Source organism: Colossoma macropomum, unplaced genomic scaffold (genome assembly GCF_904425465.1).
Source record: "Colossoma macropomum unplaced genomic scaffold, Colossoma_macropomum, whole genome shotgun sequence".
Lineage (NCBI taxonomy): Eukaryota > Metazoa > Chordata > Actinopteri > Characiformes > Serrasalmidae > Colossoma > Colossoma macropomum.
In genome coordinates this window covers 29,474,190-29,496,065 of record NW_023494793.1, presented here as the reverse complement: position 1 = coordinate 29,496,065, position 21,876 = coordinate 29,474,190, and the positions used below count along the sequence as shown (strand labels likewise).

At 39.8% G+C, this 21,876-nt stretch overlaps 2 protein-coding genes across 3 annotated transcripts; one reads left to right on the top strand and one right to left on the bottom strand.

Moving 5' to 3' along the window:
* The first annotated feature begins 2,597 nt into the window (after positions 1–2,597).
* si:dkey-72l14.3 (Glyco_hydro_56 domain-containing protein) lies at positions 2,598–5,896 on the top strand. The gene is made up of 4 exons (XM_036578050.1): positions 2,598–3,140; positions 4,160–4,555; positions 5,206–5,295; positions 5,393–5,896. Exons 1-4 carry the CDS (start codon positions 2,598–2,600, stop codon positions 5,894–5,896), a joined length of 1,533 nt encoding a protein of 510 aa, XP_036433943.1.
* A 6,226-nt stretch (positions 5,897–12,122) lies between these two features.
* On the bottom strand, positions 12,123–20,900 carry borcs6 (BLOC-1 related complex subunit 6). 2 transcript variants are annotated; one of them, XM_036579098.1, is made up of 6 exons: positions 20,830–20,900; positions 17,820–18,319; positions 15,184–15,682; positions 14,229–14,392; positions 13,390–13,473; positions 12,123–13,268 (listed from the first exon to the last, which is right to left on the bottom strand). In XM_036579098.1, the coding sequence occupies exons 2-6, from the start codon at positions 18,306–18,308 to the stop codon at positions 13,143–13,145; spliced, it is 1,362 nt and encodes a 453-aa protein (XP_036434991.1). In that variant the 5' UTR covers positions 18,309–18,319; positions 20,830–20,900; the 3' UTR covers positions 12,123–13,142. The 2 variants fall into 2 exon arrangements, with proteins under 2 accessions (XP_036434991.1, XP_036434992.1); XM_036579099.1 differs by having other exon boundaries at positions 17,820–18,316; positions 20,830–20,884.
* Between the last annotated feature and the right edge of the window lie 976 nt (positions 20,901–21,876).

Below are 21,876 nucleotides of genomic sequence, written 5' to 3'. Positions count from 1 at the left end.
TTATCCATCTCTGAGCTGGAGAACTGGCTGAAGTACTGGCTAAAGAATTTACAGAACCTTCACTTCATGTGGAAGTTCTTCACACTCTCACATCTCATTTACAAATTTGGTTCTTTAGAGAACTGTGCAAGTAACCCTTTTTGGTGCCTTTAGTTTTACCAGTTTTATTTTTAACAAAGCTTTATGTGAGAGGATAAAGTGATCACTTTACTTCCTTACTACAGTGGAAGAATGAGCTGCCCTGAAACTATCACAAACAACAACAGCAGCTCTCTAGGACATGAGAGAGCCCGGCAGCCAAGATTAAAATGGGATGAGAAAACAGCGTGGCTGCTCACAGAGGCGAGGTTTGCCACATAGAGATTAAACCCTGTTCTCAGTTCATGCATCTTCCTTATTGAACATCCACTCTCACTTCATTAGCTGCACTGGCACAAAAAGCATTAGCTCCAACCGTTTCCCCTTGTGAGATGCAGGGCTGTAGGCGTGAGCACAATAATGGACTTACTTTAGCGTAAAAACTAAGAAGATCAATGCTGGGCGGCAAATTTAGCAATGTTTTACGGTTTTGGACACTCCCTGAAAATAGAGGAGCAGAGAAGAGGTTTTAGGAAGGTTCAGTTCGGTGGGAAACAGAGCAGAGTTAATCTGGGTATCAGAGAGTTGAGACGTGGCTAAGTGCCTGAAGTTTCCTCGAAACACTGAACAGCTAGAACACGTGTCCTGATTTGATTTATACTGCAACCTTCTTAAGGTGAAAACCATGAAGAAAAATAGGTTAATGTGAAAGGAGTTATGAAGTTTGCCAAGAACCGAAAAACATTCACTTTTAACTGCTGGGATCCTATTTCATACAATATTGCACTACTATGGTGCAGCTTGTGTGACATACTGGCGCCCTCTAATGTTGACTTGTGCAAGAACCACAGGGCATTACTGGACATCTTTTAAAGAGTGATTACCTTTGAGCATGGGCAGCACTGATTAATCTTGTTAGGCTACCACTTAATACCCTGTCGGAAAAAAAAACAACAAAGACCACCTAGTTTACGCTACATATGCTACATACCATGCAACATACGCACCATATGCTAGTTTTGCTGGTGATCAGCATAATAACTTCCATTGCTATTGACTAGCAAGATAGCATCCAAAACACATTGTGATGATGGCATAGAAAGAGATACAGAAGAAACCATGATTCTGCTGCGAATAGTGTTCCTTTGTTAAAACACAGGCAACAAGGCACACCTCACTGAAACATTGGGGAAGGTCACCGTTAGCCACAGGCCTCCTCTCCATGATGACCAACTGCCAACATAAAACACCCAATCTCTCAGACACAATAAAACACAAATAACACAGAACACATCTTCAAACTAACAAACAACAACTTTAACAACATAAATGCCCTTTTTACTGGGAGTGCACACTTCCCATGAGCCTCTTCACATGGCCCTATTCATGGCAATGTCTCCAGAGTCTCTCTACAGCAGCACAAGCCAGGAGTGGGATGTTACAATAAGCTGTTTTATTTTTAGCAGGGTATCCTTTACCTTCTGCCTTTTTTTCTCTGCTTTTTGGAAAACTGCAGTTTTAAATATAGTAATTGAAAAGGAAACATATGTAGGACACATTCAGTTAAAGATCAAAGTCAGGGTGAATACGTCTTATCATGTTTCAAAGAAGTATCAAAGTATTAAATTGGGCTAAAATGGGCACTTCTAAATAGACAAAGGTTAAAGGTTCCATTGCTAAAATTTAAATTAAGATACTGGAATACAAATCCACTTCAAAAGGTATCCAAACAGTAAACTGCACTAGAAAAGTGGCTATTTTCATACATTTTTAAAAGTATTTAATAAATATTAACATAACATATAAAATATATTTCCATGTATTTATTTTTATGTGGTACATTTTAACGTGTAATATTTCACCATACATTTTAAAATGAATGTGTTTTAAAGTAGATTTGGTTAATATGGCAGTGTAATCTGAAATACATTCTAGTGTTTGGAAAGTGTTGTAGCATGGACTGCATTGTATTTAAAATGTATTTCAAATATATAAAAATATGTCTATATTTTTTTCCACATGGGTACAATGCCACATAGGAGCAAGTGTGTTTCTGCAAAAACAAGACACAAAAAAGTCTCACGGCAGTGGAGGAAGTAATACTCGAAGGAATTTTCCAGTGTTTTTTAATCTAATCTGAATCTGCATGTTGTCGATTACATAGACAATAATTTTCTTGCATTTCCTGGTACCCACTCACAACAAACTTACAATAGAGGCAAATGGGAAGATGATTAAGGAACTCTTCACATATGTTTTAAGTCAGTGAGCTTTTGATCCGTTTAGTAAGTAAAAGCACATGCATCAAAATTACTGGCTATGGTAAATGACCACATGATACAGACATGGCAGACAGAGATGAGGTTTAAAACCTCTGAAGTATTTCTTTAAGCGGCCTTAAGTTCAAATTCGAAGAGGTGAAAAGTCCACCAAATGTGAAGTATACATTGATAAGCGTATTAATTCACTGACTCTGTGTGTTTCAGGAGGCGATGGTTGGAGAGTGGGGATGAGGAGCCATGAGTCACTCCCTAATCACCTTCATGGCTCCCAGAAATCTCTCCAAACCTCTCTTCACCCTCATTCCTGTGTTCCTTCTTCTTTCTCTCTCCTTCTTCTCCTGTCCGTGTCTCAGTGGTCCAGCCCGTGCTCCTCTCTTGGCCGGACAGCCCTTCCTGGTTCTGTGGGGTGTGCCCAATAAGGACTGCCTGGGCCGCCCAGATCCGGCGGCTTTCGGGATGGAGTGGGAGGGGCGAGTGGCTGTGTTTTATGAAGACTCGCTGGGGCTGTACCCGTATTTCAGTGCTGATGGTCAGCCGGTCAATGGTGGCCTGCCGCAGCACACAAGCCTGGACCTCCACCTCCAGAAGGTGGAAGGGGACCTGACAGCCACTCTGCCCCAGGCAGGAGCACCCGGGCTGGGGGTGCTGAGGTGGAATGAATGGGCCCCTCAGTGGAGCAGAAACAAGGGAAAGCAGGGGAGGTATCTGGAGGAATCACGAGCCCTGCTCCGGGGATTCTTCCCTGACTGGAGTGCGGAAGAGGTGGAGAAATGGGCTCAGGTAGATCCACAAACACATAAACACATACATTTGTATGTGTGTAACCCTAAACCTAACAATAAAAAGAAGTTGATTTACTCTTTCCAGTTGAAGTGATTCAACTTTATTAAACACACTTTACAAACGACATTGTAGGTTATTCCAGTTTTTCTCTAGTTTGTCAACAAAGCCATGACATTTTTGTCCTGTAAATGTGCAAAAACAAACACACAAATGACTACATTTACATAAGCAGGTAAATCCTGTCTCTCTCCCTGCTATCCCCAGATATCTGATACTTTTTTATTAAACATTCAGTGGCTTCTTTGGGAACACATTCCAGATTTTCACCTCAATAGTTAGTCATGTAATTGCATTTTAGGAATCAAAATGGGCAAAATATCCTTACAGTAAAAATATTTTTGGGTATCTTTTTTTATTTATAATTGTTTATGTAGTTCTTTTTTGTGAATAGAGTTTATGTGAAGGATAGAATTTATATGTTTTATCTTATATTGTTATCTTTAGTATTATATATTTTCTATATCGTAACAAGTATCAAACTGTAACCTTGTTAAGTAATTATCAAGATTAATTACTCTGTTAATTCACTTCTTGTTACTTCTTTTCTTGAGTGCCTTGCTCTCTCTTTGCTGATGTAGCAGTGTGAATTTCCCCATTGTGGGACTAGGATTATCTTATCTCATAGGCATACAATTGAGCGCTACATGTGCTAAATACAATGCTAATTATACTAATTAGGTTTCCTTCTTTGGAGGAGGAGGAGAACTCCTTAGTGAAATCAGTTTGTGTTTTGCTGAGTTATAGCGAACACGTGTAGACACTACAGAACACTGGGTATCAGTGTGAATAGCAAATAGTTGATCCTTTTATGAAGATTTCTGAATCATATTAATCTTGATAACCATAATAATGGTTATCTAAGCTGCCTTTTGGGTGGCATTTTCTTTAAAAAGTGCTCTGTCAGTCACACACAGTAAATACTATACAAATAAAGCACTGCTGTCATTTCCTGTCAGGTGGACTTTGAAGCAGCAGCTCAGTCCATCCTAATGGAGACCCTGAGAGAACTGAAGAGGCACCGCCCACAGAGGCTGTGGGGTGTGGCTCCATATCCAAGCTGCTACAACTCTGACCCTGCCCAGATGCTGCTGGCCAATTACACGGGACGCTGCCCAGCTGCGGAGATGGCCCTAAATGATGAGATGATGTGGCTATGGAAACGAAGCTCAGCACTCTACCCTATCCTGTCACTGGAGAAACTACCTGATGGGACCAAGGGGACGTGGCTTTACACATCCAACCAGATCAGAGAAGCACTAAGGGTAGCGGCTCTAGCCGGGTCCACCTCTGATCTTCCAGTTTTCCCATTGGTCAAGAGTGTGTACGCCTCCTCCAGTACATTTCTCCCTGAGGTAATAACTCACTCTATCACATTGTACAGTATGTGTACAGTGTAGGTCTATATAGTGGTGCTTGCATGCAATAGATTGTATAAAAGTGTTTTTATTGTGTGTACACTTTTAAAATAAAGGTGCCGAAAGGGTTTTTGAAGAGATGTCATTGAAGAACTGCTTTCCAAAAGAGCCTTTCAACTCATAGTTCTTTAAAGGAGTACGCCTGCATCTTAGGGGTGGGGAGCCAAGTCAAGCATTTGTGTTTTTCCTGCTCTAACACTCCAAATAAACCTGGCAATTAACTGATGAGTTAAAAAAAGACATGTTTGATCAGGAAAATCTCCGAATTCTGCAGGAATCCAGCCATCAAGGACCAGGAGTTCCCCACCTCTGCTATATCTGATGCTAATTTCTAATGTCAATTACCATTAATGATAATTTGGAGACGTTACTTTGTACTTAGTAAATTAACAGAAAACGTACGTTGAGCCTGATGAATGGAATGCTGTAGTGTTACTCACTACTTTATCCCAAACACATGCACATCTCTTGGTTCTTTATGAAACCAAAAGTTGCTCATCTATGGTGTTGCTCCAAAGAACCATTTCACACCTCAATTTTTAAGAGTTTACATATTGTATGTAACTACATGTATGTGTTTGCTTCAGGCTGACTTGGTGAATACTGTAGGAGAGAGTGCTGCTATGGGTGCAGCAGGGGTCATCATCTGGGAAAAATCCATCAGTACCAAAACACAGGTACAAATCTTCTACTGATCCATCTATCCATCCTTTTATTGTACTACATTACAATAAACATGCATAATGTATATACATCTTCATGTGTGTCCATCAGAAGTCCTGCTCTGAACTCGGATCCTACGTGCGAGAGGTTCTTGGCCCTTATGTGGTCAACGTAACCACGGCAGCACGTCTCTGTGGGGTCTCGCTTTGCCAAGGCCGTGGTCGCTGCGTACGCAAGAAACCAGAAGACCCAGTCTACCTGCACCTTCCTCCCGCCCACTTCTTGCTGATGCCCAATGGGGCGGAGGGTATCCGGGCAACAGGGGAACTTCCTCCCACCTACTTGGACATCTGGAGGCGGGACTTCCGGTGTCAGTGGTTTGAGGCACTGGAGGGAGCAGCCGCTGATCAGGAATCAGGTGGGCCGGACGTTGGAGGCCAAAGGCCACTGCCCACAGTAAAGTCACCCTCTGTTATCGTTCAGACTGAGGTGACGGTAGTCACCACTACACCTACTGGACAGCAGCCGACAGTCAGTGGATGCCCCTCCCATAATGTGCCCAGTATACTTCTCTCTGTGCTGTTGTTTATCAGTTTTGCAAACTTTCATATCTGACCTGCCTGGAGCAGGATGTATGGGATGACCCTACTGGCCTTGATTTTGTGTACTGAAACATAGGAGATTAGCTTGCTGAGATCAATGCCACAAGGCAAATGCAGTTGTGAGTTGCATGAATGCTCAAAGTGAGTGAATTCTCTTAATATTCTGCTCAGTGAGCAGTGAGCAATGACCGTTTAAAAATGGTGATGTTACATTCTTTCTGAACGTTCAGGCATTTAGGGAATGCCCAAATGAGGAGAGGATCATTATGAGGAAGATTTAATGGTTGAGTTTCCATTTAACAGCAACTAGTTCTAGCTCAGTGACTGAAGCTGAAGTGGCCATTCAGTTACTTACTCAATCTCATTTCAGTCAGAGTGGACTTGGGTGGCTAACTTCAAGAAGCACACAGAGTATCTACTGACCTTTGGCTGTTTGTTTAATTGCCCAACACCAATGCATGTAGAGATGACTCAATGGGCCATTTTTAGATAATACAGATCTTACTGGCCAATGTGCAGATCCTGTGATAAACACATTACATGCACCACAGCCTTCCTTATGTGAAATTTGCAATACCCAGAGACTTGGGTCTTGACTAGATGAGTGTCATTTGCACATCCTGATCTCTCTAAGAACATTATTCAGTCACACACTTGGCATTGAATTATGTCCATTATATCATGTACCATATATATGGGACACACAAGGTGTGATACATAATGTCATTCTTTACACTAGCAAAGTTTCTGGTGCCTCAAAGGGTTGCCAGAGCATCATGGCCTTATCTTATAGGAACAATCAGTAGCATTTTCAGCTGGCATACGTCATTAACTCAATGCTGGTCTTGTGCCAATGAGAAATTATTTTAAAATATAAGTCACTCTAAAGGCGCACTGATCATAATTTTTTATGGCCGATTTTGAAATCTTTAAGGAAAAATTGGCTTTTTTTTTTTGCATTTGATTTGCATTAACTTTTTATTTAAAATTATTTAAATAATAAGCTCACACTATGTGGGTTAAGTGAACACAGGAAAAACACTAGGACCAGTACTTTTCATCATCCAAAGTTGCAATATAAATAATGTTATTTGCTCTGGCATTTCCAATCTCTATCGTGCCTCCCTAAATCATTAAGTAAAGTTTCCCCTCCAGTTCATGGCATAAAAAAATGCTACTTGTTGCTCTTACAATTTAAAAAAAAAAGCACAACTGTGAGACTGCTGTGTTGGATGGAAGTGTAAAACATGTACTTTTTATTAAGAATGAGTTGTTGGCACTTTCTGTATTGTACATTTTGTATTCATGATGTAATGTAATAATATAACATAACAATAACCAAACATTCAGTCTCTCGTAAAGTTTGAAGAGAGCTAAAATGAAATAAACAAATGGTTGACGAACACCCACGGCAGAGTATGCACTACACAGCAATGTTTTTGTGCACTGATACTTATCATAGCTTCTGTGTTAAAAGGTTAAAGGCAAGATAATTTGACACAACACTGTTAAAGGTGCAATAAGCAAGATTGTCCATGAAAACGTATGAAAATTGGCCACTGGAGGTGCAGAGCTGTGGCTCATTTAATATTTTTTGTAATAAACCACCAGAACAGTTGAAGTTTCACACATTCGCAAATATCTAATATTTGTAACAAAACTATTTTTCCCTGTCATATCTAGCACAGTGTTAAACACATACAGTTTGCTGAAGTTTAGCTTATTTCAGTCTTTTCTACTTTAGATTTCTTTAGCTTTAACAGTAACTTATGTAATAAGAATAGTGGAAAATCATGAAATCATAAATAATTCTGAGTAACTCAACATCGTTTGGCAATATCTGTTGTTGACTGCCAACACTTGCATCTGTGCGGTTATTTTGTTCTGGGACTAAAGGCTTTTTCTTCTCTTTCAGTGACACACAAAAAAGCAACTTGCATGCTAATAGCTTTCTAAAGTGAGTGTGTGCAGATGTTCTTATTAATGTTTTTTTTTTTAATATTTCCTTATCAAAGCAATACTGTATTCTTTTTGGTACTGAATAATACATGTTAATTGTAAATGCATATACAATAAAGATGTTTCTATAATTCTGACCACAAATTCGTAGTTTTGGCCAGGAGGTTTTTTTTAGCTTGGTGGCCTGATTTCCACCCTGGTAATAAAAACGTGGCTGATATACTTTTCTGAAAGTGTGCACTATTTAAAATATATATTTTACATGCATTGTCAAAGTGGATACTATAGTTGCTTAGTGTATGGCTGCAGGGCAGTTTCCTGCTACCAGCCAGTCATCTGATCATCTGATAGTGGCCATGGGTAATAATGCTACACCATCCGTGTGATATAGAGTTACATACAGAGTTACATATATGCAAAAGCCTGTAAGCGGTGAACATGCTGCAGCCTGACCTCAAAGAGGCCTTTAACCTCACAAACAAAAACGTGTGCCGGCTTTTGTGTAAACAAAAGTGCACATGAATGCAGACACATCACACAACACAAAGCTCCATATAAACATGCACAAACACTCGTACTCCTCTCTGCACACGTACACGTGCAGATGCTACAATGTAAAACACGCACCTCGGGGGCTGGCAGGACAGCGATAAGTGCATCATCAGATTTGCTAAATGTTGCAGAGCCGGTCAGCCGCTCCTCTTCACCTCTATCAGTCCATCTGTCCAAACTAACCCCTAATCTCATGTTTAGTCTTTGGCTTATCGTTAATCTGGGACTGAGACACGGATCTAACCACGTTTACCGTGAATCAGAAACTTCATCAGAACCATCTGCCAAGCCTGTAAACAGCATAAACAACACTAAACAATAATAAACAATGAACAGTGGTAAGAACCTAAATCTTGTAGTCTCTCAAAAGCAAATATGTACAGTTACGTAATGAACTGAACCCAGATTAAATCATACGTGAAATGGAGAGGAAAATTCTAAAGTAACTTTTGGCAGATTTAGATAAGAGGTCAGTGATCAGTGGTGCTGTTAATAGCCCTTTTAACCCTAAGAGCCTGTATGTGGTTTCACACTTTGGTTGCTCACTTTGATAAACCTAAGACTTTTATACTAAATTTCATAACGGGTAGACTAATATGGTATCTACTGTGTTTTTTTGCACCACAAAACTATGAATTTTTCATACAGAAGTGAAAAAGAAATACCAACCTCCACTTGCAAAAGCAAGACTGCAGCACCTGGTGAAAGCAGTTTTCTTAGAGACCATTGGCTTTTTACATTCTGTCAAAAATAAAAATTTTGCCAAACTATTTTATGCATTTCAAACTTTTCCCCCTTCACCCCCAAAAATGGTGTTCATTTTTTTTAATGGTGTTGCATTTTATAAATGTTCCGTTTTCTTCCCATTTTGCTGTGTGGGCATGACCCCTTGCATATTTATGACCACCTCTTGATTGACAGCCTGTTTCAAACGTAACCAGTGCAGTTCATTTTGAAGTTTGGTGCAGGATCACCATACTAACCTAACCATGCATGAATGTAAAGAGATCACTGATACAGAACACAACCTAAAGATGAGCTTGGTTACTCGTATATGGAGACTATAATACATTTTATACATATTGCAGGTTGAAATACATATCACTATATTTTATTGTGTTTTGTGTGTATGATGTAGTTTCCACATGACAGTGCTAAAGACAAATTTCCATTTTATGAAAATGAAATATTCTATTCTAAGTAAAGGTTTGAAAAACACAATTAACAGACCCTACATATGAACTCTTAAAAATAAATAAATAAATAAATAAATAAACAAACAAACAAACAAACAAACAAACAGTCAAGGTTGGGTTTCCCAAAAGCATCTTGGCAAAAAGATCATCCTTAAATTGTAGAGCGAGTATCAACCTGAACACTAAGATGCTTCTGAGAAACTGGGTAACAGCTAATTGGGTAACAGTTAATGTTAATTAATTGAGTTAATGTTTAAGCTTAAATAAGATCTGTACTGAAGAATTCACAAAAAAAAAAAATTTAACATGCAGGTCTTAATGCAGGTCTTACAAACTTCGAATGGCGGTCTACAGCTGCCTTATGAAGTGTGAAATCCTCTGGTGGAATGAATCTGAAGCAGCCAAAAAACACTCCTGCAGCGCTACTGTGTCTGATCCACTTTTACCAGCGCAACACACACTAACACACCACCACCACATCAGTGTTACTGCAGTGCTGAGAACGTCCCACCAGCCAAATAATACCTGCTGTGGTGGTCCTGTGGAGGTTCTGAGCATTGAAGAACGGGGTAGAAGGGGACTAACAAAGCATATAGAGAAACAGATGGACTACAGTCTGTAATTGTAGGACTGAGCTGATAAAATGGACAATGAGTGTAGATACAAGAAAGTGTTCTTACTAAACGGCCAGTCAGCGCATTTGGCCTGACACAATCATATGCAAATATATTACATACTTGCAACTAGGTTAAGAGTTTGAATGGATTTGGAAAGGAAAATACTGTGCTGGGTCTTACAAATTTAAACCCACAATCTGACTTCAGGTGCATTCCAAATTTATGCCAGTATGTATGTCACATTTTGATTGTATAAAACTACCTGTAACTGTCATTAATTCACAGTGCATATTGTGTCACAATCACTGTATCAGAAAATAATAATAATACGCATATCGTAACACCCTTATTTCACAACAGTTACTGAATAAGTGTTATGATCAATAGTTGAATAATAAGTTGGGGGTTCAAGGAGATGTTTGTACCGTAAAACATTCCTTCAAGGATGAAATGCATTGAGCGACTGAGTCTGAATACTGTGGTTAAAGCAGTGGACTCAATGTCTAGCTCATTAAATGATTCATTATGCCGGGGGTGATTTAGAACTGTAATGCCAGTGTGGGCTTCTCTCACCAAGAGCCTGGGGCTGCCAACCCACCTTAATCCTGACAATGGCAAGTGAGGATACTCTCTTCTTCGAACACACACACACACACACACACACACACACAGTGGCGAGAAACAGTGAGCTGATCTGGCCAAGCTGTGCGTCAGAAGAGAACACGTACCAAGAGCTCACCTGTATTTTACCAGGAATTCAGTAACTGTTATCTTCCCCTGCGGTCTTCCAGCTCTCGTCAGGTTTGGTCAGCACATACCGTCTCAGCTGTTCTCAGCTGTAGAGCTTAACACTGTCCTACAGACAGAGCGACCTGACCAAAACTGGGAACAGAGATTCACTCACGATCGCAGCAAACTGTTTCAGATAAAAAGCTGTTACAACATGGGAGGCAGAACAATAGAGTAAAACAACAGTTCGATTAAGATGTATACATAATTGCAGTTACAGTGTACAAAGCTAAACAAGGAAATAGAAAAACTGATGTAAAGCATATGTTGTACTGGGCAACTACACAGCATCCATATGCAAAACAGGCCAAATCTTTCCTTCATATTTTCTGTTTCCTCTTAAATAATTTATATTATATATAATGTATTATAATAATGCTTAGAGTGTGACAGCAGGCCTGATTTGCAGCATTTTTATCGTCTTTGTACAATTGTACAGTTGCTTTCGTTCTTTTTTCTGTATCTACTTATTGTGTCTATGGATCTTTACTAAATCTTAGATTTTTAATATGTATTTGTTAAGTCATTGAAAATGAATGTTCAAGTTGTACTTCATCCCTCATTCATCCTGTTGTTTAAATAGAAGTTTTGATTTCTGTTAATAAGCCCACCACAATTACTACACAATCCTGATCACAATTATTTTTCAGTTGTTAGCTTTTACAATATGTTTGCACCACAATAACAGAATTTAATTGGGTGTGTTTTATCAGTTGGGTAGAAGAAAACTAACGTGAATTAAAAAAAAACAAACAAAAAAACAAAACAAACAAAAAAAACAAACAAGTGCTCCAGTTTTTGCCTTCAGATGGAAAATACTTAGTATCGACAGCTTGAAAGCAAGACAGTTAACTGCAATTATTGATATAGCAATTACTAGCCAGCTGAGATTTCATGATTGTGAGAGGCCTACTAGTTTGCTACAATACCCTTTTAGTTCCATTGCAAAACTACAGCAATTTTTGGTCACCAAAAATCATGGCTGATCAACTACGTCAGAAAACTGTAAATTCAGTTCTAGTCATCATTCATAAGTACTTACTCATCCAAGTTCATATTTGAAGACTGACACATAACGACTGACTCAGCCATACCAAAAGGTCACTGCCAAAAATAAGGCAAGACATTTTTCTGGATCATTCTAGTAAATTTATTGTTATATTTCATTCTTTAAAACATACACTGATGCCAGACAGACTGGTTGATAAACCGGGACTGTAGAAGCAGAGATGCATGGAGACGGATATGGGTCTGGAGATTAGGGCCCGAAAGAGGAAAGGGACTGTACCGCACTCCTTCATTTCATTCATCAACTCTGTCTGCCTTTTCTGTCTCAATCACTAACTTGCACTAATTTCTTCAGTCAGAGGGATCGCTGTGAAATCACTGGCCGTTCAGCCTCCAGCCAGTTGACACGCACCGCACCTCACGTGCCATGGAAATTCATCATGACAGTTGCTGTAGCAACACAATGTCCACAGTTCCCAGGGCGATTAACTGGACACGTGTGTTAGAAACGATCAGTGGTCACCGTGGAAACAGAACTCAAACGGGGATACATAGCATCCAATCTGAAGACACAACAAAAAATGGCTTCTAGTGAACGGTTCCGTATGGACAAATACTAATCCGACACATTTCCAGTCTTTAATTTTGATGCCTTCAATAGCTAGGAGGTGATACACTTAACATCACCAGTCCATCTGTTAAAACAACTGACGCACGCACATACACATGCACACACACACACACACACACACACACACACACACACTCAACCATACTTCATAAATAGTCCCACTTAAGCTACTGATGCATTCATGGAGAGAGAGAGCACCTCTTTGTGGTCAGAAGTATGTCGGACGGTGTGAGCTCACAGAAAGAAGTCCGCTTTTCTCTCCCCTGACAATCATCCTACAAGCAACGAGCCACAACAAGAGGAAGGGCTAACAACGGGTCATCTCCATAGGGAGGTGCGAGAGGAGGGGAGGAGCACTCGCAGAGCGTTGCTAGGAGACACAATCATTAGCAAAGTGATTCGGTTGCATGATAATTAGCAAACTGTCTGCAGAGGGCGGAGTTTCATCGCAAAAAAGCATCTCCAGGAGCTTCTTAGTCATCAGGGGGCGTGGCTTGTTGCCAGCAGTTACTTGCAGATGGCTTCCAAAGCATCCAGCGTGCGTTTGATGTCTCTGATCTGAGCGGCGAGCGCCTGGATGGGCTGCATGGAACGATCCAACTCCTCACACCGTGCCATCAGTGTGTACATTCCCTGCAGACATGCAAAATTGTGTGGGGAAAATACTTCATAAAGACAACTGACTTAATACTAACAAAGCGAGAGAACACAATAAAAAGGTTTTTACAGACTAACATTAATCAAGCACTCATACCTTTATGCTCATGTCCACTGACTCTCCCAAACTATCCACAGAATCTCTGTATGTCTGAATATATCCCACACTCAGAGCAGTCATCTATAAAAAGAGAGAGAGAGAGAGAGAGAGAGAGAGAGAGAGAGAGAGAAAGAGAGAGAGAGAGTCCCATAAATCTTAAGACGTCTTCGCATAGAGCACCATGAAACTACTACTACTACCTACTATTACTATTACTATCACCCTAAGACAGGGGTCGGCAACATGCGGCTCTTTTACTGCCCTGTTGCAGCAGAATTAGACTTTTAGGTAAAAATAAAATAATCCTCCTTTGCAGTAAAATAAAGCTCTGCTGATTGTTCTAACACAGTTTTAATAATGGTCATAAATGCTGGAGTTATTTAGCAGTTAACAGTTAGCAGTTAACTCCTAATTCACCATCCTTTAACCCTGGTCACAATAGCAAAGTAGACAAGAATCTTGCCTAGCTAGTAACTAACGAAAAGGCAAAGAGAAAGATTTAAGACAAACATCGATAATCGATAATATTTTTGCTAAAAGGACAAAATGGCTCTTCTTAACATTTGGGTTGCCGACCCCTGCTCTAAGAGAAAAAACATGCACTTTTTAGGTAATAACTGAAATCAAACAATTTCCCTTTTCATTACTTGCACAATGGCACTAACTTGTTTCACGCTGCATTTTGCAGAAAAAGTAAATTGTGAAAATTAGTGTGATCAGGGAGATGACTTTTACAAATGCGAACTTGGCTTCAGGAACTGTTTTTAAGCAATAAGAAAAAATAGAAGATGCATGATCAGTGTGTGTATATGAGGGACATGTGTAAGAATGCTCACATTCTGGATGGTTCCATTGAGGCTGCGGAGCATCATCTCAACACTGTGTGCAACTTCCTGTGTGTGTTTGTGCAGGTCCAGGAGCACTGAGGGGTCTATAGGGGGGATATCAGCTGGCCGACGCAATGAGCCACGTCCTCGGACGACTGGGCCTGAACAGTCCGCTGCACAAGGCACCAAAACATATGCACGTATGCAGTTAATGTCATAGTGAAAAATCAAACTGACATAATTTCCATCAATAAGTAAAGGCCAAATTCAGGTTTCATGAGTTCAGCTACTGTTTTCAGTTTTCACGAGTTTCATAATTTTGGCAAGCAACTGGCATAATGCTTCTTAGTAAAGTATGAGCCTCAGCTGACTACATCAGCGTTGAAGCTCCATTTTTGAACATCACAACACAACTTGGTATGTCTTGGGATTAGGACCCGACCGATATAAGCGACCTGCATTATCAGTATCGGACGATGATTAACAGTACAAGCATCAGAATAACATGTTATCACATAATAAAACTGTTTTTGAAGAGAACTAATGAAAAATATGAAAAATAAGACCTGATAACTCAAAAACAAAAGCACACAGCATTCTTACATTATATTTAAGACTGTGAGTTGGTGTTGTTTAAGTTTAAAAGAGTTTAAAAGAGTTTAAAAATTGAGAACTGACAATCATATCTGCCAATAAAGCATATAACTATATTTATACTTTAAAACTCAAAATATAAAATTATATTTGCCAATATTATCATCTGAATTTTTAGCACTCTAAAACTGGTATCATCAGCCACAAAATTCCATATCAGTAAGCCCCTTACTTCGGGATGTCATGTAATCGAATGAAATGAATTTAGAATTTTGGAATTTTGCCTGCTGCGTATCTAGTGCACCGAAACACTCATGTAGCTTCAGCACATACACCTCCAGTGCTGAAAATATCACAAACATGCACTTACAGTCAGTGTCAAGGCTGCGCTTGGAGCTCATTTTGATCTTCTGTTCCAGGTTCTTGGTGATGAAGTGTGTGAGATCACCGTCGTGGCTAACAGTTCCCTCCAGTTCCAGAGCACTGGAGATAGTAGCCCTGCGTCCCTCTGCCTGCCCTCCTTTGACCCCCATGCCCCGTGAGCTGCCTCCATAAGCATCACTAATGCCGTCCAGACTCTTACTGTCCTGCATGCCCCTCACAACGCGTTCTCTGTCCCGGTCCCGCTCCGGCGCCGAACGAACCCGCACCTCTGCCATCACATGTGCTGGCCGCTGCCAAACATCAGGCTCTGGCATCATAGGAGCAGGAGCTGAACTGGGTGGAGGGGCTGGGACCAGGGGTGGGGCCTGCTCAGGTGGAGTGGAAGCAGTGGAAGGGGCATCATCTTCAGAGACGGAGTTGTTTGGCACTTCTGTGGATGGGGTTTCTGAAGTGGCTGGGTCCTCAGTGGTGGTCTCTTTTACTGGCTGAGAAACAGTTATGATTATTATTACAACGGATTTTAAAATGTCAGTCTGATGTGAAAATCAACATACACAATTTTACCTTTAACCTAAATTTAGTTTGATATCCAAACTTTATTTCGTTAGTTTTGCACTGGAGCTCCAAAGCTACTGTAGCTAAAAAGGTAATAGAAGCTTATGTACATGAATTAGCAATTAGAGTGAATGCAAACTGCATAACTGAATCGTTGCACACTTGTCTTAAACCATTTTAAGTTGTTACAAACAAATCTCAAACAGATTTGTTTAAATCTAGTTTGTTATCTAAAAATGGAAAAAGCTACAGACTAAATTCAGGCTTTCCAGATAGCTGCAGCTATTGTTTTATATGTTAAATGTCTACACTGCAAATGTTGAGTCTGTGCATTAAGTAAAACAAGCTAAGCAATCAAATCTTTACACTAACTTGTGATATTTTACATCACTGTGGAGATATTTTGGCCCACTCTTCTTTGCAGAATTGTTTTATTTCGGCTACATCTGAGGGTTTTTGAACACTAACTGCCTGTTTAAGGTCTTGCCACAGCATTTAAATTGGATTCAAGTCAGGACTTAGACTTGGCCACTTCAAAACCATAATTTTGTTTCTTTTGAGCCATTCAGTGTGCTGCGGATCATTGTCCTGCTGCATATCTTAACTGTGCTTGAGCTTTAGGTCACAAACTGACAGGCTGACATTCTCCTTCAGGATTTTCTGATTAGAGAGCAGAATTCATGGTTCCATCAAGTAGGACAAGTTGTCCAGGTCCTGCAGAAGCTAAGCAGCACAAGACCGTCACACTACCACCACCATGTTTAATGGCTGGTATGATGTTCATGGAGCGCGGTGTTTGCTTTATGAGAGATGTAACGGGACCCATGTCTTCCAAAAAGCTCCTCCTTTGACTCATCACTCCAGATTTTCATCCCCAAAGTCTTGGAGGTCATCTAGATGCTTTTTGGCAAATGCGAGATGAGCCTTTGTGTTTTTTTTTTGGTCATCAGTAGTTTGAGCCCATGGATGCCATTTTTGCCCAGTGTCTTTCTAATTGTGAAATCATGTACAAGTGAGGCAAGTGAGGCCTGCAGTTCTTTAAAAATGTGCAAAAATAGTAGAAACTGGGAAGGGGCAAATACTTATAAAAATTATAGAAAAGGTCATATATCTCTCTTTCTTGAACCCCACAGATTAGTTTTGGCTTGTTTGCTATGCAATATTTGTTTGTGAAAATTTAAAAAATTTAGCATTTTTGAGTTTGGAGAGAAAAACACATCGGGTTGGATTTTGCGGGACTTTTTCAGACAACACCACACATCTTTATGTATCAACAGCACACACACAATGATGACAATAGTGATCATTCACTTAAATCCACAGATTTCTTTCAACACGCTCACAATCATCTGGTTGATCTGCTCAGGGGTCTGAACTGATGTTACACATTTAGCAGTTACACATTTCCAACAGAGAGGTCTTTAAACCCCCAAACCTTACATAGTGTATTTTTAACCGTGTTTTGCTGCAAATTACTTCACTGCAGTATGTTTGCTGAAGTGAAACAACAGTGCAATGTGATGTGATGACACCTGCTGATGGTGTAGATAGCTTTGTTGATTATAATGGGGGGAGTTTTGATTTTGTTGTTGTCGCTCACTCACATCACTTGCTGTTAGAACAAGGTATGTTGTAGCTTGCATTTCACTTTAATATTATAGTATTTATATTAGTAATATAATATTACTGCAAGAGAAATACAAATAGTTCTACAGTTTAAGACTGAGAAGCTGTCACTGTAACTCTGATCAGAAAGATTAACATGACTCATTCTGTCTGGATCACATTTCGACAGTGTCACATTCTCATTATCGCAATGCTGGATTTTTAACAGCATGTGACAACAGGGAGGTTCATGCAGCTCGGTAATGCAGCTTTTGTGGCTGAACAGGTACGTGGCTGTCACGGTCAAACAACACAGATAAACTGACACGTTACGTATGTTCGCACGTATCATATTACTCAAGAGAAGTAATCATGTTGATCTAAGATCCGTGTTTGAGCGTCACGTCTTAACAGATTTGATTAAACAGACAAATGATGTGAAGTGCTTAATACAGGCCTCACCTGCACAGAAATGTCTGTAGTCTCCCGAGTATCCTCACACTTTTCCACATCATCATCATCATCATCATCATCATCTTCTCTTTCATCTTTCTCCCCTCCTCCCCACCCATCATTAGGTTGTATGTGTGCCGGGTCATCTGTGTCCATGTCCGATCTGTTTTGGGATATTGGCTGTGAGTGAGATGTGTGTTCAAGCAGTAACTCGTTTGTGTGAGGGGGGCTGTCATCAGAGGTGTTTGTATTGGTGTGAGGTGCTGAGTTTTTGTGTGTTTGTCCATATACCGGCTCTGTGCCGTGGGGTGTATACGTGTGAATCTCTGGAACAGTTTCTTCCTGTTTGTTTTGCTCTGAGCAAGCTTCTCCGTCTCGACACTTCAAGGAGGCAGAGCCATGAGTGCTCATCCAATCGCGGGTCTCTGGAGAATCAGAAGTGTCCACCCCATTAGTTGCCTCCTGCACATCATAGCCAATCCCAGAGGAGTGGCTCATCCCTCAACCTGCTACACAAAAAGTATTATCAGTCACTATCAACATAAACTCCATATCTCCTGTGTGAGTTTACAACTGTAGTTCTACATTATCATCATTACATTCCTTGGTATCAAGCCCTGCACATAACAGTCCTTATCTTACCTGTATGCAGCACAAAAATGCAAACCTTTTTTATAAAAGAAAGAAAAACATTTTGTCTGTGCTCATTTGAACACCAAACACTATGTCCAAAAATGGTGTAGACCCCTGCTCATTCTATGCTTCTTCTGAAATCTACGGCATTAATAGGGAGTTTGTTCCCCCTTTGCTGCACAAACAGTCTCTATTCCTCTGAGAATACGTTACACTAGGTGTTGGAACATTACTGTGAAGTTTTGATTGCATTCAGCCACAAGAGCAGTGAGGTCAGGTACTGCATCACAAATACCACTCCAACTCATCCTAAAGGTGCTCCATCACTCCAGGCAACACAGTTACACTGGTCCACAGCCTAGTGCTGGGGGCTTTATAATGCTCTAGCTGACATTTAACACCATGATGTTAGCAATGGGTGCACTAGATGGACAAAAGTATTGTGCACAAAACAAGGCCTATGAAGGCATTGTTGGGAGAAAGATTGCAAGCCAGGCCCTCTCGTCCAACATCAGTGTCTGACCTCACAAATGCTCTTCTGGATAAGTGGGAAAAAATTCCCAAAGACACACTCCAAAATCTTATAGAATTTTTCCCAGAAGAGTGGAAGCTGTTATAGCTGCAAAAGGGGACCAACTCCATATAAATGCCTATGGATTTAGAATGGAATACCATAAAAACTACTGTAGGTGTAACATGCAGGTGTCCCAATACTTTTGTCCATATGTTGTATTTCTCAAAATTTCTTCATAATTCAGTCAGTGACATATAAACAAAGCCGTGTTTTTATGCGAAATTTACCATTCTAGTCAGAACTGTTCTCAGTGGTGGTGATAGGAACCAGACATCGTAAGTGCCTAATGCCTCTAAAAGCTCCATTACAGCAAGTTATTGCATGAAATGGTTACAAACACATTGCCTAATGCCAGAGACAATGTTTACAATACTTTCCTGACAAGATTTTCACCTAAAAATTGTTTTTAAAAAGTATTTCATGGTGAAGAAATACATGCAGGGTGTTATGCGGCAAAATATTATCCAAAGAAAACACATTTCTTTTATAAATTACCACTATGACACCATTATCAACATTACATATAAAAACCAACATGTAGGTTCACTGGTCGTTTTGAGTGTTAAATAAAAGTGCCTATATTTGCATTGCGCTGCCTTGTTTCTATCAGAATCACTTTACTTCGCTACATATATGTTACACATACAAGGGACCTGTCTTGGCGACTGCACACACCTTTCACATGTAACATACTGAACATACCAGACAAGCAAACTGACTATTAACACGTAATTAACTAACGGAAAATTCAAATAAAAAACAATACATAGAATAAATAATAATAAAGAGCTGTGGTGAGGGGCTAAAGAGATGTGTGACATGTTGTATCACTACTTATGTAAAGAAATCCATGTCGGCAAATTTCTCTGCAAATATAGCATTTCACATCAAACCAACCTGAATGACTTTAAATCTCACCTAACTTATGCAGAAATTATGAAAAAAATCAGTGGACTTCCCCTTTAAGTAGCTGAGTTCACTAATGGAGGTTTGGATACTTCTGGACATACAGTGTAGGTTTCATCGGAATCACTGAGTGGTATTATAATTATTTGCGCCACAGCCGCTCCCTCTCCCTTATTACTGTCACATAGACCATGAATCACATCACAGTTTTCATGGCACAATATCCGACAGCATAACCAAAGCATAATCACAACTAGCCACGTCATTCATTCCCTAGATGCAGCTACACTTACTGCTAATTAAGTTAGTGAAAAAAAAGAATTCAAGCTGGACACTGGGCAAATTTGACTTAAAATAATATTAATGTCAGTATACATTTTGTTGCGATGTACATGATTATTCTTTCACAGTCAGCTAGGTTAGCTTAGCTGTCTAGGTGCAGCAGATATGATTAAGGAACTGAAATCATATGACGACGACACTCTCAGCTAGCATTAGCCACCTAAACTGTGTTACAAAAGCAAGCTCGCCCACTTATTTAACCAGTTCACGGGTAGCGGACACTGCAGCTGAACTTAAGACTGCAAAAAGATGAGAGAACCTGCTGACTTTCCTTTTAATACCCAAACCCAAAACAAAAAGCCGATCAGCTGTTCCCGTGTTTCCACACAAGTCATCTGACGTTAGCTAACCACAGCTAGTTAGCATTAGCCGCCTGCCGTGGGGAATCAACGATAGTTGGCTAACTGCTAACTGCAGGCCTGGAACTTCTATCTTCGGGAAGATATGATCCATGTGTCCGTCATCATCACCTCCTGGCCGACCGAACACGCTCCTCTTGGTGCTAAATGCCAGGAAAACGCGACATATAAGCCGCGCTGTGAAACATAAACGATAAATATTTACCTCTGCACTTCTTTCCTCAGGATGAACGTTGCCAGGAAACTAAGTCCCTGATAAATGTCTGACGTGCTAAACCGCAAGAGTGGAACAATAGTTCCGCGTCGCATTCGTAGGTTGTTTCGTAAATAAAACGTTTATTCTGATATTTTTTTTGTATCTGAAAAATACAAATATTCATGCAGTAAATTGCAAATTTGTCGGGGACAATATGCACCCTTCATTTTCATTTCTCTTATGATCAAAGGATAAATGACAGGGAAAATCTAATCCCAATTCATGTCCTGAATGTGAATGCTCTGTGATCTGGCAATTTTTTTTTTTTTTATAGATATATTAATAATATATAACTTATTAATGGAGTGAATAATAATTAATCTAATATTTAATAACCATAGCCTTATATTTTTAGTGTTGTACATTGATTACAATACATATCTGATACTTAACAGAAATTTTGAAAAATGCAAAAATCAGACATGATTTGACAAACAATACATTCTGTCAAACGCACACTCTTAGTAACAAAAGGTTTTCTACAGCACCAAAAAAAAGAGGCCCATATATGGTACTGTAAAGTCAGAGACCACCCCTGAATTTTTTATTTCCAGTCGAAGCAGACATTAAGTACAAGTTATTTATTTTTTATTTATATAATATTAGATGTAAGATAAGCAATCTATTTGCAGAAGGAAAAAAAACAGCAGTTTCTAAAACTGGAATTAAAAATATTATTTAATGATACAGAGAAAATGGGACCACAAACAACTGTGCAAGTCCTGGGAGACCACCAAAAGGGTCACCATCGGATAAACAGTACTTAAAGTTTTCATCTTTGAGAGAGAGGAGAAAATCAAGCTCCACTCTTGTTTCGGATTGAAAAATCCACAGGTGTTTCTGTCCATCCTTCCACTGTGAGAAGACAACTCAACACTATGAACCTGAAAGGATGTGTAGCTTTTAAGAAGCTGTTACTGAAAAAAGGAAAAAGAAGAAAATCTGCAAATCAAAAGAAGCTACTGGTGTTCTCTGAACATTGGACTGACCATGACC